Genomic DNA, 13,548 nt, shown 5'->3' with positions numbered 1-13,548 from the left:
GGTTATGAAAATATTGGATTTCCCGCAAATCAATATTAGCATTTGAATAATAAATCTACTCTTTTGAGGTCTTGTTCCCTGAAGAATTTGTACAGTAGTTTAAATGACAATGCTGAGTTTCATGTTGAATCCTAGCTGAATCGTTAAATCTGGCCAAGTAGGAAACAATTTTAGGGATTTCCATTAGATTGTGCGGATGCAGCAAGCAGGCCGTGCAAGCCGATCTAAAGCTAAAAGAAGCATCCGAGCTTTTAAGGTCTGCGATTCATTGTAATGCTCACGGTGGTGGTATTATTACCAAGCTTTTAATATCATTGTTTCCTCGACCCTGCGATATCCGTGCTTCCCTCGTTTCTGTCATAATTAAAATCTGCTTTGTACGGGCAATTTTGTGGAAATGTCCAACTGTATAATTCGTATCTGGTTCCTACATAAGAAAAATATGAGCACAGTTTCTGTTAAAAGCCGAAAATTATATGCAACAGATGAGGACGTTAACGCGACAGAAACGAATGATCGTCAAAAATTTGAACATTCTACAAGAAAAACAGTTAACAATCCTTCAACTTGCTCTTACTTGACGAGTAGCTTCTTTCATCCCCTTCGCTCCTTTCTTTCATTATCGTCGAACAAAGCTCCGTTTAAACGTTACTGGCAGCATCCGCGAGACGGCGCACCAAGAGGAAGCCACTTTGCGAGCAGATGAGAAAGCTAACACCGCTATTGCGAAACTTCCATGCCACCGTGTGCCAGTACTAATTAGGTGCTGTTCCTTTGATCACGCATCGAGCAATTCGCACGATTACTAGCTTTAAGGGCGCGCGGAACATTCCATCGCGATACGTGTTCACCACGTTTCGGAACAACGACCAGGTACACGTAAGAAGTAGTTCACTTAGGACTTGCCACAAATGACGTTTTAATTCCTACAACTTTTCGTAGAAATACAGATTATAAAGCATGTAAGTAACAAATGAAAATTGAAAATTTGTATTCTCCTGACATCGAATTATCTAATTACCGTTACGTCGAAGAAACAATATCGTTCCTTTGAGAAAGAAAAGAGAAAGGAAAAGTTTAATTTAGCATGGAACGTGGCTCGTAAAGAAAGTCCGTCCACCAGAGATAGCGCAGCGCAACGGAGGATGCTTAATCTTCATCGGAAATAGCAAAATCTTCGAGAACTGTTTTCATTCCAAACTTTCCGAGTTGAATGTCAGACACTTGCCAGATTTTACTCTCGAGCTGATTTCACGTTAATACAAGGTAGGTGCTCCGTGATCGTCTCTACCGTCGAATAATTCAGAATTGAAATGAATTTTTTCACAGGAGATCAAGGCAAAGATTGTAAATGATTTTAACAAGGAATCTGATCGTAAAACTGATGGGAAGATAAGAAACTTTCTCCACTTTGAAATTAAAATAGCGAAGGGTGGAAAATTCTAATTTGCAGAAAATTAGAAACACTACCATAGATATTCGTTTCGTTGATAATTCAATAACACGTATCTGGTTTTCAGGTGGAAGAGGATTTTCCTGTTCGCGAGAAGTAAGTTTCGATAAAGTACGAAGCAAGTGGTACGAGTCGTGCGAAGCTGCGCCGGAGTCTCGTCAGTGGAACAAGTCGATCTAATGTCCGACCATGAGGGAGCCTTGTACGTTCGCAGATGTTACACTTTGTCACTGTCGCTTAGGTACCAGATATTTACAACTTGTTAACGACCAACGATCCACCGCCATTCAACTGCTCGCTCCGTCATGGTCGAAGCTGTTTGAAACTGTGGTTACTCTTCGGAAAGGGTAAACAAGAAGGGATGAAAACAACGGGATCGGGCAAGTTTCAGAATACTAACAGAGAAACGGATGAATCATATTTTTCTTTCGAAGTTTACCTACCCTTAAATCAGATTCGTTAAAATAAAATAATCACAGCTTATTGCTGATAAGAGATTACGAGCCTAATAAAGTCAGAGATGGAGCGGCAGTAAAATTATTGCAACTTTGCCACGCGAAACAAGAGCGTGAAGAAAGGATTTACAGGCGTGCTTTACGTTTGCAAGGGATGAAATACGAGCACCTGCACGCACGCGACCACCCACGATGCCTGGCTAGTGAAATCGAGCTTAACGCGTTAATAAAGGTAAGAGAAGCCCGTTTATAGGGAGCTAAAAAAGCACCCTTACAGTCGCTAATGATTTCTGAGGGTGCCAATCGTAGCCCGAACGCTTCTTTTTCCTTAGGACATTTCTTTCTTCAGGCAGACGGTATTAAATGGCTTATAATTGCGTCGACAAATCCACGAACCAACTTCATTTCGTACGTTCTTTGATACAAAGAAACTCGTTAAAAGATAACCGGAGCGTTCTGGAATAAGGCTGAGCGAAGCCGATAAAAGCGGCGCGCCAAAGAAGGACAAGAAAATTAAAATAACAAAGGAAACAATTACGGGGACAGTTGGTGTAGTGGTGCACCGAAGACAACGGCATTGAAACAACTTTTAAGGAAACGAAGACAACCGAATACAGGAAATCGGCAGTGCTTCGATACCAATCAAAATTATCCTGAAGGGTAATTATACAAAATAAGATTCATCTTTTTAATTTTCATGAAAATTGCTTTTCTAATAAATAAGATTCGTCATAATCCGAAGATGAAGAGGAAAATTCATCTTTCCATGATGATCACGAAGAACCACCACATCGTTGCAATAATGGTGTGCAAACGGGAGCACGGTTTCCTGTACAAGCATCGAGGAAGTGGCAATATTTGCAGACTGGCTCCGCAGCCGAAAGTTCGAAATCCACCTACCAGAAGATAGTACCCGGCTATATTTACCCTGTGGCAATCAATTTATTGATTTTCACGTGAATTACACCCACCCTCAGGGCTAAGCAGTCCTCTAATAATCAATTTCTTCGATCATAACCTAATGATCGTGTACAGAGTATCTTGTCACCGATAGTACAACTGAGACAAATAAAGATTCTTTACATTTTCGTTTTATTTCTTAATTTCGTCACAATAGCTTGGATAATACTGTGAGCACCTGAACGAGTGAAATTTTCCGTGATAAATACCTCAGGAGGTTTAATAATTTCTCCATTTTTTCCTAGCATTCAGCAAAGAAGGGGACTTAACACCGTGAACGTAATTCCGGCTTAGCGTAATACCTTTGTTCATATTTTTACCGTTAATACGGTCACGTAGCGGAAACAAGGAGAGCTCGACGTCATCTAGACACCCTTCGTGCCGCTAATAAAGGTTAATGAAAACACTAATAAGGATAGCGACATTATTTTTCATTAACCCGACGTTCCGACGTACCTACGTACATTCTTATCGGCCCGTATTCATCTCTCGAGGAAACTTCCGGTCGTGGAAACAACGTTGTTGAAACAGCGATAATTGTTTTTTTCCGCGTGTATACGTGACAACCATCGGGAACTTCCGTTCGGAGAAAAAGAAATACGAGTCCGAAAGGCGATCTTAACGTAATTATTTCGTTCCAACAATTTCCCCGCGTGTTCCGTGACAGCCCGGAAAACAAATGCACCACCGTAATTGAAATGTAAATTTCAACTGGGTCATTGTATCGGGCATGAATTAATGGAAAACGAGCGTGTACCTTTTGCGAAACGTTACTTTGATAGCGGACCGTGTTTCACTTTTAATCCCTTTCTTGTGTAACCCCATACAAAAAATATATGGTGCGAAGAAAAAAATTGATCAACATTTATATTGAAAATTAGGATCACTTTCACTTTTTTAAATGGCAACGTGTGATTTTTAAATTAGGTTAAATTACATAGTTAAAGGCACGATTCATCCCCTCTTTAGAAGTACCAGTTAGTTTCCAGGGGATGATAAATGATGGCGAGTTTCTTGCTCGACACGGTCCGCCCTCTTTTCGCGTAACAGAAGAAAGGAGAAAATATGATTTTTCCTCTCGGTCGGTGTAAAAATTTCAAAGGGCCAAGCCGGTGTTAAACGATGAAGATTTTTCTGACGTATCGAGAGAAAAGTCGAATATCCAACTGGGAACGTCCTTTCCCACTCGCCAGCAATTTCAATCAATTGACCTCGTTGAAGATAAATTTCGTCCCAAGGTTCCAGCGACTTTGAACTTTTTTCACGTCCCGCAAGGATCTCGTGGTTAAACTTTGCCAGGTAAAATGATTCAATTGCTATTTCGTTCGGACGTTTCGAACTGGATGGGTAAAACTTTTCAATTTATCAAACGGCTCGCAGAGATAATGGGCCGTTAACGTTGACCTTATGTAAATTAATCACGAAGCTAAGTTCTCTTTGAAGGGAAAAATGATCTAGAGCGAGAAACGAAAGCACATTTCGTAGGTTTTTCATTCGGGAATTCACATTTAATTTTAATAATGATACCTTGTTTTGTAATACTTTGGTTATATGATTTACAATAAACTTAACGAAATCAATAGAGTGAACTTGTAACTCGTCGAGACGAATGACCCTCCGAGCATAAGGGCGGCAATTAAGATGATCCTACGTGTACTAATTACCCCGTTCCGTGCACGCTCATATCACTTTCACGGGGAATAGAAAATAGAGCTTATAGCCAGTCGGGCTCCAAGTTGGGGAAGTAATCTCGCGTAATCAAAGCCTTGTTCGACGGCGTGGCTTAGCTCGAAATCGGTATCAACCAATCCCAGGTGTTCAATTGGCATCGCGCCAGGATTTAAGCTTGGCTTAAATTTCGAGCAACGGCCCGCGTAACTAGGCCAGATTCAGATTAGAATTAACTAATTGTTGCGTACAGCGTTGTAATTAGCCTTCTATTTCCCACGTACTAACGCTTAATTAAAATTGTACCACGATGAATCGTTGATGAAACGATACCAAGACGATGCCAAATAAATAGTTTCTCTTCTAGTAACGAGGGTGTGCTTGTACAATGATAGCTTGTGTACAAGAATCTAAAATTGAACAAACTCACCGATCACGTTCAGATGCACGATGTGACTCATATGCGGCGTCGTGGAGACCTGACACTCGTAGAAACCGCTGTCACGAAGCTGCGGATACTTGATTTGAAGCATCCAATCGTCCGTGTGAGCGTGGTGGATCGCCCTGAATCGTTGGTCGTTCGTGTACGTGTAATGACCGTTTGTGAGCAGGTGGACATCCCTGTGCCGCATCCAGGAAACCTGTAACGTCATCTGTGAAACAGAAAAATGTACCATTGACGGTTGAGCGAAAAGAAAATTTCAAAAATTGAAAGAATCTTTAAAAGATGCTCTCTTCTCTAGAGAAAATGGCAATGTTAGGGAAATGCCATTTTCCCTTGGGAAACCTGCTTATTTTAAAATATCTGCGCACGCCTGATCGGTTCAGAAATAACGTGAAAAGATTTTGACAGTTTTGCGGTCTGGAAATTGCGTACAGGCTGCGAAATTCGCGGGTCGAATCTTTTGTCCCTCGTTAAGGGTTCCCCATTAAGCGAGACCGCGTAATTAGAAGTAGCTCGTTCGTGTGTTGCGCCAGTAATTAGTGAAACGCCGGCTACGACATTTAGCAGGGGAATTCGCGATCCCCTCGACCGAGGTTTCGAGTTACGCGCCTTTTTCTCGTCTCTTTTAGTTAGCTCGAGGGTCGTGCATGTTTTTTCGACGGTTCGAAACGCAATTCGGTTTTTACCGACGATATCAAGCGATATCAAGCAGCCAAGAGGTAAAATTTTCGAGGATTAAAATTGACAGTACTCGTTCGGGCTGTTAATTATTAAAGTTCGAATAATCATCGCCAAAGCAACTTTATGAAATATTTTTCGATGAAAATCCTCGACGAAATTTATTGAAATAATGGATTATTATAATTTCATGGAGGTAGAATATTTTCGATGCAGAATTAATCATACATATGAAATTGGATACACCAATACTTTTTTACTTCATTGTATATCTGACATAAAACTTGTTTATAATACTTCGTCGTTATTAAATCAGTGAAATATAATACTTTTATATATAAATGAATGTCAGATTGATACTTGAAACGAGCAGAATTGAATGAGGAAAATTATGAAAGAAAACACGACAGTATCGGTGTGGTTAAATATACAATAATTCAATAAAAATTAATTAGAAATGACGCAAGGAAGTCCAATTAAAATTAAATTCTCGATTTAAGTATCCAGAATAATTTCAGCGTAATATCATTGAGCTTATATTGTGGCAAAACGAGCAATGAATTTACGAGGAGAAAATGGAATTCAATACATTTTTTTCATTCTTTTTTTATACATTCTCCGCATTGTTGATCGTAAATCAAACGAATATGTGCGAGCGAAAAGAAAGAAACGAGCGAACAATAGCCTTTGAAAATTGACGTATAGAGCACGAGGAAATATGAAATTCCATAAATTTCAAATATTCATTGAAAGTTTATTACCATCGGGCTCAAAAATGCAAGTGAACAGTTAATATAAACATTTTATCTGTTCAATGAATTTTCCATCTATCGAGGTGTCACAAAATTGCAATGAAAACAGATCAATGAGATAGAAAAAAAATTCAATAAAAGCGAAACGAAGTGTGTTAATCAGAAATAAACGAGGGGATATAGAGAGAGAGTGGTTGGAAAATATCCAAGTTAAAATACAAACTAATGTTTACATAGTTCCCTTTTTCCCATTTAAACATCGACAAAAACAATCGTTACCAATTTATTTTGCAATGCAACAATCCATTGCAATTTCGCTAACTGCTCGCTTGAAACAATAAACACAACCAAAATCTACCATTCTATCTCGTTGACAAAAGATTTTTATTTGCTTGATAACGCGGTTAAAAAACATACTGGGCCAAAACAATGAAACTCTGTTCATAATAACAACCAGCATCCTGAATAAATTAAATACGATAATTTTCGATTCTTCGTTAACAACGCTATTCGAAGATAAGTCGTTTATCATCAAACACTTAAGGGAAGATATTACATTATAATTACTGTTCTAATACATTTTAGGACTCACGGAAAATGAAATAGTCAAATAGCGAGCGGAGGTCGTTTACACGTATCAGCTAGCAGCGATCGTTCTACTAGATTCGGATCGTTGTTGGCGATCCTTATCGTATTTTCTCCGAAATTTTCGGAGAATCGGGGTGAGTGCGAGCTGTCGTTGCCGAAATTCGAGTCGCGTCGTTTCTGGAAGACGTTTGGCTCGTTCGCCAAACAGTCGCACGATATTTGAGAAGATAAGGTTACTAGGGGATGGTCAACGGATAACAGGCTGAACGAGGAGCATCCCCTTGAAGAAAGCTATCAGTGGAAGTCTTCAACTATTGCTGTCAACGATTTATTGTTTAGTGACACCCATTTAATTTTAATAATATTAATTCACCGACTGTTCTATGCCACGCGTATATATCACATCAATATGTTACAAAAAAAGAGCGGATATACGATTCTAAAAGGAAGGTCTGAAAAATCGTGTCACTTAGCTCTCAAGGATATCTCCATTTAAACGAAACGGTTCGTTTCGAGAAATTCCTTCAGGAAATCCCTCCAATATCCTGTAGGCACGCATAATCTACACGTCTTCCTTCCAGCGCGAATTAAATTTCTTTCCAATTTCAAAAGAACGGCACCATGCGTTTCCGTTTCTTTTACAGCATCCGAACGAATTCCAGATACATTGCTATGCGTTAATGGTGTCCCGGAAGGATATCACAAGTCGCAGACAATTTTCTCCTTTCTCTGTAACCGCTTCTCTTATTCCGCTCTATTCTTTTTCACGTTCCTCTATTCTCTTTATATACACGGTGTTCCCGTTCGCTCTCTCACGCTATTCACTACCTGTCTCTTCAGCTTTGTCTCACCTTCTGTAGTATTCTCTCTGCGCCAGTTTTCACTTTTCACCTTCTTCTCTGCTGGCTTTTCACACTTAACCTTTTCTCCCGAGCGTTTCTTTCACCCATTGTTTCCATAATTCCTTACTCTCGCTTTGTTTTTCTCTCGCTCGCTAAGCGCATCAAGGAAAACCATCTTGACACCAAAGGAATCCCTTCCTAGTGATACTATTTCCGATACGCACCATTAGAATTTAAATTGAATTTCAACATTTAAAGTACACGTTAGGAATTGGAATTTTGACAAATTTTTTTTGTATCGTCCCTTCGTATACCCCCTCTATTCGTGTCTCCTTTGTCATCGCATAACGCGTTTCCGTACAAGCGTCTCTTCACACGATCCACAGTGTGTGGACATGTATAACCCGTATAATTTATGATACCAGACCAACGTAAACCTCCATGGTTGACCCTGTATAGGGTTCCAGTGTCTGCCTTGTATCCGCTGGTATCACTGACACCCCATGGTTTGCGATGCCTCTCTACACCCTCTACACTTGCCCTTTGCATACCAATATTGTTGTCCTATGCAAACGATTCGCGTTCACGAGCCCATAGGCGCCGTCGTCCACTTTACGAGCGATGAAAATCAGCCGCACCAGATATCTGGCTTACAAATTTTTCGATATCCACCGTTGCCCGCAAGTCCGAATTCGCGTTTCTTCATTGGTCATCGCGAAAAAGAGGATGAAGCGAACTAGGCGTTTAAGAAATTCGCGCAGATCGAAGCGAAATGGAAAGGACCCCCTTCAATTTATTCGTTTTAATGCCGCTTTCTCTGATTGCACGAGTCGGAAGAACTTGACGAATCGAACTGAGATTCGGAACGACTTTGAGAATTTAGGTGGCGGCGAAATTGCGCGATCGATTTTCAATGGAAAATTCCCCGCTACGAACACGTTTCAACGAAAAATTATTCCCTTTCACGTTCTTGAAGCCAAAATATCGATGCATAGAATAATAACGATTGAATAGACACAAGCAAACTCGTTGCGCGTGTAGTAACAATTCAAACAACTTGAAACGAATTTTCAACTCCATTAGTGTGTACAAAAGGTTACACACAATGGTAGCAATAAAGTTAGAGTTTTTCGAATACGCTTGTTCTACCTTTCTATGAAAATACAGCTGTGTTACGGTGCTATGTCGACGACAATGCACATACAGCAGCGTGTTGTCCCGTTCGATAAGCCCCTCGCAAGGATTACAAGGTTCGTAAACACTTTGTACGATGGCTCTTCTTTTTTCGTTGTATACTATTCATTCTTTTTTTTATAACTAGTGATTCAAATCCTCGACATTTCTAAAACTTTCAGCGGTACACTGGTATCTAGCGTGGAGACAGAGAATTCTAAGTCCCATCTTGTCGACCTTCCGGATAGATTCTTGGTATCCATAGGGGAGCGTAGCACATGTGAGGAGCAGGTTGACAAGTGGAAAATTGTACAAGTCTATATTCTGCCATGATAAATCATTTGTAATCGCAAGTATATTCAGGATGTCGAGACTTCGCGTGTAAAACGATATCATGTATTTTCCAAGATGGACGACGTTAGGTAACCCAAAACGACGTTCCGTGTATTTCTAAGCAAGAGATCCTCTCTTAAAGGTACTTCCACTGCTGAACATTCAGCTACAGCGTTTCTTCGAGCACAAGCCGGTATTTTGAAAAGCGAAGCTCAGCAAAGACGGTCGTTGTGGAAGTTGCAGCTACTACAAACCCTGAAGTCGTGATGCGGTTCCCATGACCAGCAGTGTTTGCAGGACACTTGGCTGTTGCCTTTTGAGGTCGTCTAGTACGAAAACTCGACGTTTGCTAAAGCTGTCGCGTTCAGTTGACTTCAATAATAGGATTTGGTCAAGGAATGGTCAGGAAAAATATTCCCAAGTCCAAGATAACGTCGCTTAATGTCGAGAATGCATTCTTTCGCAAATAAATTACAAGACGTATTTCTTCTGCGTGAACGTACAAACGTACCGATTAGGGAAACAAAGTTACGTTAATTTTGTTGCAACTCACGGGTGGAATAAACGCGCAAACAATAGTTGTCAACGAAATTCGGACGCGTCCACCGCAAAACGTGATAAATCCGTCTGTACAATTTCCACTTGAAAGCTGTGGAAAACGGAAAGAAAGAGAGAACGAGAATCGAAGAAACAAAGCGTACGAATACGACGGACGGTAATATGGAAATTATTCAAAGCTGGATAATTAATGGCTTGCCATATTTTCGCTTATTAATTTCCACGATGAAATATTTGCGCGTTGCGTTGAAACGCGCGAGAATAAACAGAAAAATCGTAAAAGGTTATTGTTTCGCACACTGTGTGTTTAAAAACGAATGCTTCAATGTTTATTTTTAAATTTATATCCATTAAGGAATGTTTAATTTATTTATGGACTACTAGCCGCACTGCAAATCCTCGACATTATTTTTTTTTCTTTTAATAGCTCGTATATATCCGATGTTTCATGCGATGGAAAGCGTGTCGACAGACAGAGAGGGGATAAGAGAACAGCGCGATGTTATCACGCGAAGCTATGCCAGGTAAAGTGCTATTAAAATATAATTAATGTCGCTATAAATTATATTTGATACGACTTGCGTCCGTAACATTCAACCCGACAAGTTTTATACGAATATTAATAAAGGAATGCCAGTGATGTAATACGAACGACACGTTAAAGACAGCTTATTAGAATTCTAACGTATCTACCGGGATACTCGGAGACTATAAAGGTGACTTTAATTAATTAATACCTCAGAATAATAATATCACAAAAGATATTGTTGTGTCCATAGGTAGACTGAGCCTCGATTTGGGTTTTTGGGGTTGGTGGATTTCGGATGCTTAATTTGCTTATTGCTGACATATTTTTCCGTTTTAATACACATTCACTCTCTGACTCTCATACGACAACAAACCGCTTCCGCTACGCCTGGCGTCGCGTACGGCAAGGCCCGATCTACAGAGTAAGGAGTAGAAGTAGAAGTAACTGGCTCCGTCTACAATACAATGGAGTAGAAAGAATTAAGGACCAATCAGAACGCAAGAGGATTTTCCTCCTGCGCTCTAATTAGTTGAACGTAAGAAAAGCAGGAGTAGGAGTGAAATGGAAATTATTTATTTCGCTTACGCCCTTACTCTAACTCCTTATGCCGCTCTTCAGGCTTACTCTACGTAAAGTAGACAGATCAATTTCTTATTGTAGATCGGGCCCAACTGACGGCCTACGTTCGAGCGCATATATGAACGCGTCCGTCCTCTCGAATATAACAGATACGAAATTAATTTAATTCGAATTGTTTTAAAATCCTCGCTTTCTCCTTATTTTCTCAACAGAATTATTTATTAAATTTTACTGCCTGAAAAGTTTTAATCAAAGTATGCGCCATTCGTGAATCGAGTTAAAAAAACTAATTAGATGATGGATGTTCGTTGAGAAATGTTTTTAGGCTCGTAAAAAGGGAACGACGAGGAATGAAATATCGCGCATAAAGGGAAAAGAATAAAATGGCATCGATACAAAGCTGGAATGAAATCTACATTGTGAATAATAATTAATTCGCTTTCACTGGTACACGGAGAGCCGGAGTCTCGTATAACGAACTACACGGATCCGAGGTCTATTATTTGAAACTCCGATAAAACATAAAAGCCGCGTTATGACTCGCTTTATTTATTGCATGTTTCGTACACGAAATATATCCATGAAATTCATGCGCACGGATAACCCGGTTTGCCTGCACTTTCGATAACAAAAATCGAAATCGAGTCTTGTTTCAACTCTTCCGTCAACATTACTCGTTATTTAACAATCCTCGAAATCGTGAAACATTCGCGTACGCTCGAATCTATTTCCAGTTCGTGAGGTAATTAAAGATTAATCGGAACGCTTAATTAAGTATACGATTCGACAGAAAGGGGAATAGATTTACCGGTGGCAATCGTAAATCGATAAACGTTTCTGTGCAATCACCTTGTCCCTTTCACGATACGACAATTCGATCTATGACTATCAACGAATAACGTAGTAAAGCTTCCTTTTATTATCCGATATTGTGTTTACCACGCATCGGTAATCGTTAATGGAGCTTGAAAGGATCCTGAATTTATGGAATCGCTGATTACGTGGACAGTTAAGTGATTTATGATCGAAACGGGAAATTTACTTGGACATTTGAATCGTTGATGAATCGTTTACGATTAAATTGACTTGTTATGCAGTATTCAATATCGTAGATTGGATTTTTCAATAGACACTCAATTATGAAATATTTGATTATTATTTATCCAGAAAAACGATATATTTCAACAATTTCAAATTGATTAAAAGTAAACACTTTGTTCTTCGTAGTTTATAATAATACCTATCTAATAGTTTGATATCTGAATTGTTCAATATTGTATTATACTATTGAAATTTGTTCGTTATGCAAAGGTGCATTATCGAAATGTTAACATTTGATTTTACGTAAATGCTATCGCGACACGGAGTTTAAATTTGATAAATATAAATAATGGAATGCTTATAGCTACTTCGTAATTAACACGACACGATCCTTTGATATTATATAACAAACTAATTGGTTCCGCTGAAATCAGGTGTCAATTTTGTAACCGGTGACAACTGAATCCTTTCGTTTCCCTGATTTTACAAATTAATAACGTTTGACACGAACCATTCAATTGCAGATGCAATTCGTTTACACGGAAATTAGTAGTAAAGCTTTAAATTCACGCATTCGTGTCAGAGGGAATGAATCTGTCACTCAATCGTTCAAAAATGTAATTTTAATTCTTTAATCCTTTCAGATTTTACACTTTTCATAGCGGTTGTATTTTTGAGCGTTAAAAAAATGTTTTAAATTATAATAGAGAACTTAATTTCTGGAATAAAATCCATTTTGTTATATTGAAAGGGTAATTTAACACTAATGAAACGCGACGTTGCAAAGTTATGTACGAATGATTTTCCTCCTCGCTTAACAATCAAAAGTCAAGGAGCGTTGATGCCGCGGGAGTGACGCCTAATTATCGTTGAAATTTAATTAAGTATTCATACGGAGTACAGCTGACGAAGCGGCTCATCGTGTTTCTACGCGTTCTCAGTTCCGTACAATATCTCTTTGCTTGCAATATGCTTCTATTATCAGTAATCATCGAACTGATAAGCTGTAAGCAGTTTCCCGTTGGCTGCTTTAGAATTCACCTAGCGTGATATCGATTACGTTTTGCTAATCGTTCGCGAGACATTCCCCTTTGTCGTCACTTTACATTCAACAAACGTCAATGTTTCAAGACACTGTTTTGAATACGAAATTGTGTATCGCCTTCGACAAACGACGGTACACAGTTACATCCACAATTGTTTTCGTTTAAATAGCTGGAAAGCTTTGGAAAAGTTTGTAAAAGGGGAAGTTGTAAGAGTCTGAAGGTTGATTTTCAATTTGGTGCAGGAGAATAAACGATTACATGGCGAAGGTAAAGGTCGCGAATTGTTGGCTTTGATAATTGGAATTTTCATTACTGTTTGAAGATGAAAGTTCCTTTACCATCATTTTCTTTTAAAAGATACTAATAAAACAGTCGAATGTGAATACTTTTCACACGGTAAAAGTAGTAACACGATACACATCCAGCAAAGACATTCCTCTGCGAATCC

General features: G+C 39.1%; 1 protein-coding gene across 4 annotated transcripts in view; it reads right to left on the bottom strand.

Moving 5' to 3' along the window:
• The window catches only part of LOC117611668 (zwei Ig domain protein zig-8), a 213,035-nt gene that overhangs the window by 51,518 nt on the left and 147,969 nt on the right, over nt 1–13,548 (bottom strand). For 2 of the 4 annotated variants that reach the window (XM_034339716.2, XM_034339717.2), the window contains exon 4: nt 4,967–5,177. In XM_034339716.2, coding sequence (XP_034195607.1) covers nt 4,967–5,177 — 211 coding nt within the window. Of the gene's footprint in view, nt 1–4,966; nt 5,190–13,548 lie in introns of all 4 variants that reach the window. The other 2 variants (XM_034339714.2, XM_034339715.2) reach the window with 1 other exon arrangement.

This window comes from Osmia lignaria, chromosome 10 (assembly GCF_051020975.1).
Source record: "Osmia lignaria lignaria isolate PbOS001 chromosome 10, iyOsmLign1, whole genome shotgun sequence".
Lineage (NCBI taxonomy): Eukaryota > Metazoa > Arthropoda > Insecta > Hymenoptera > Megachilidae > Osmia > Osmia lignaria.
Note: the sequence above shows the minus strand (reverse complement) of the source record. Positions and strands in the feature narration are given on the sequence as shown.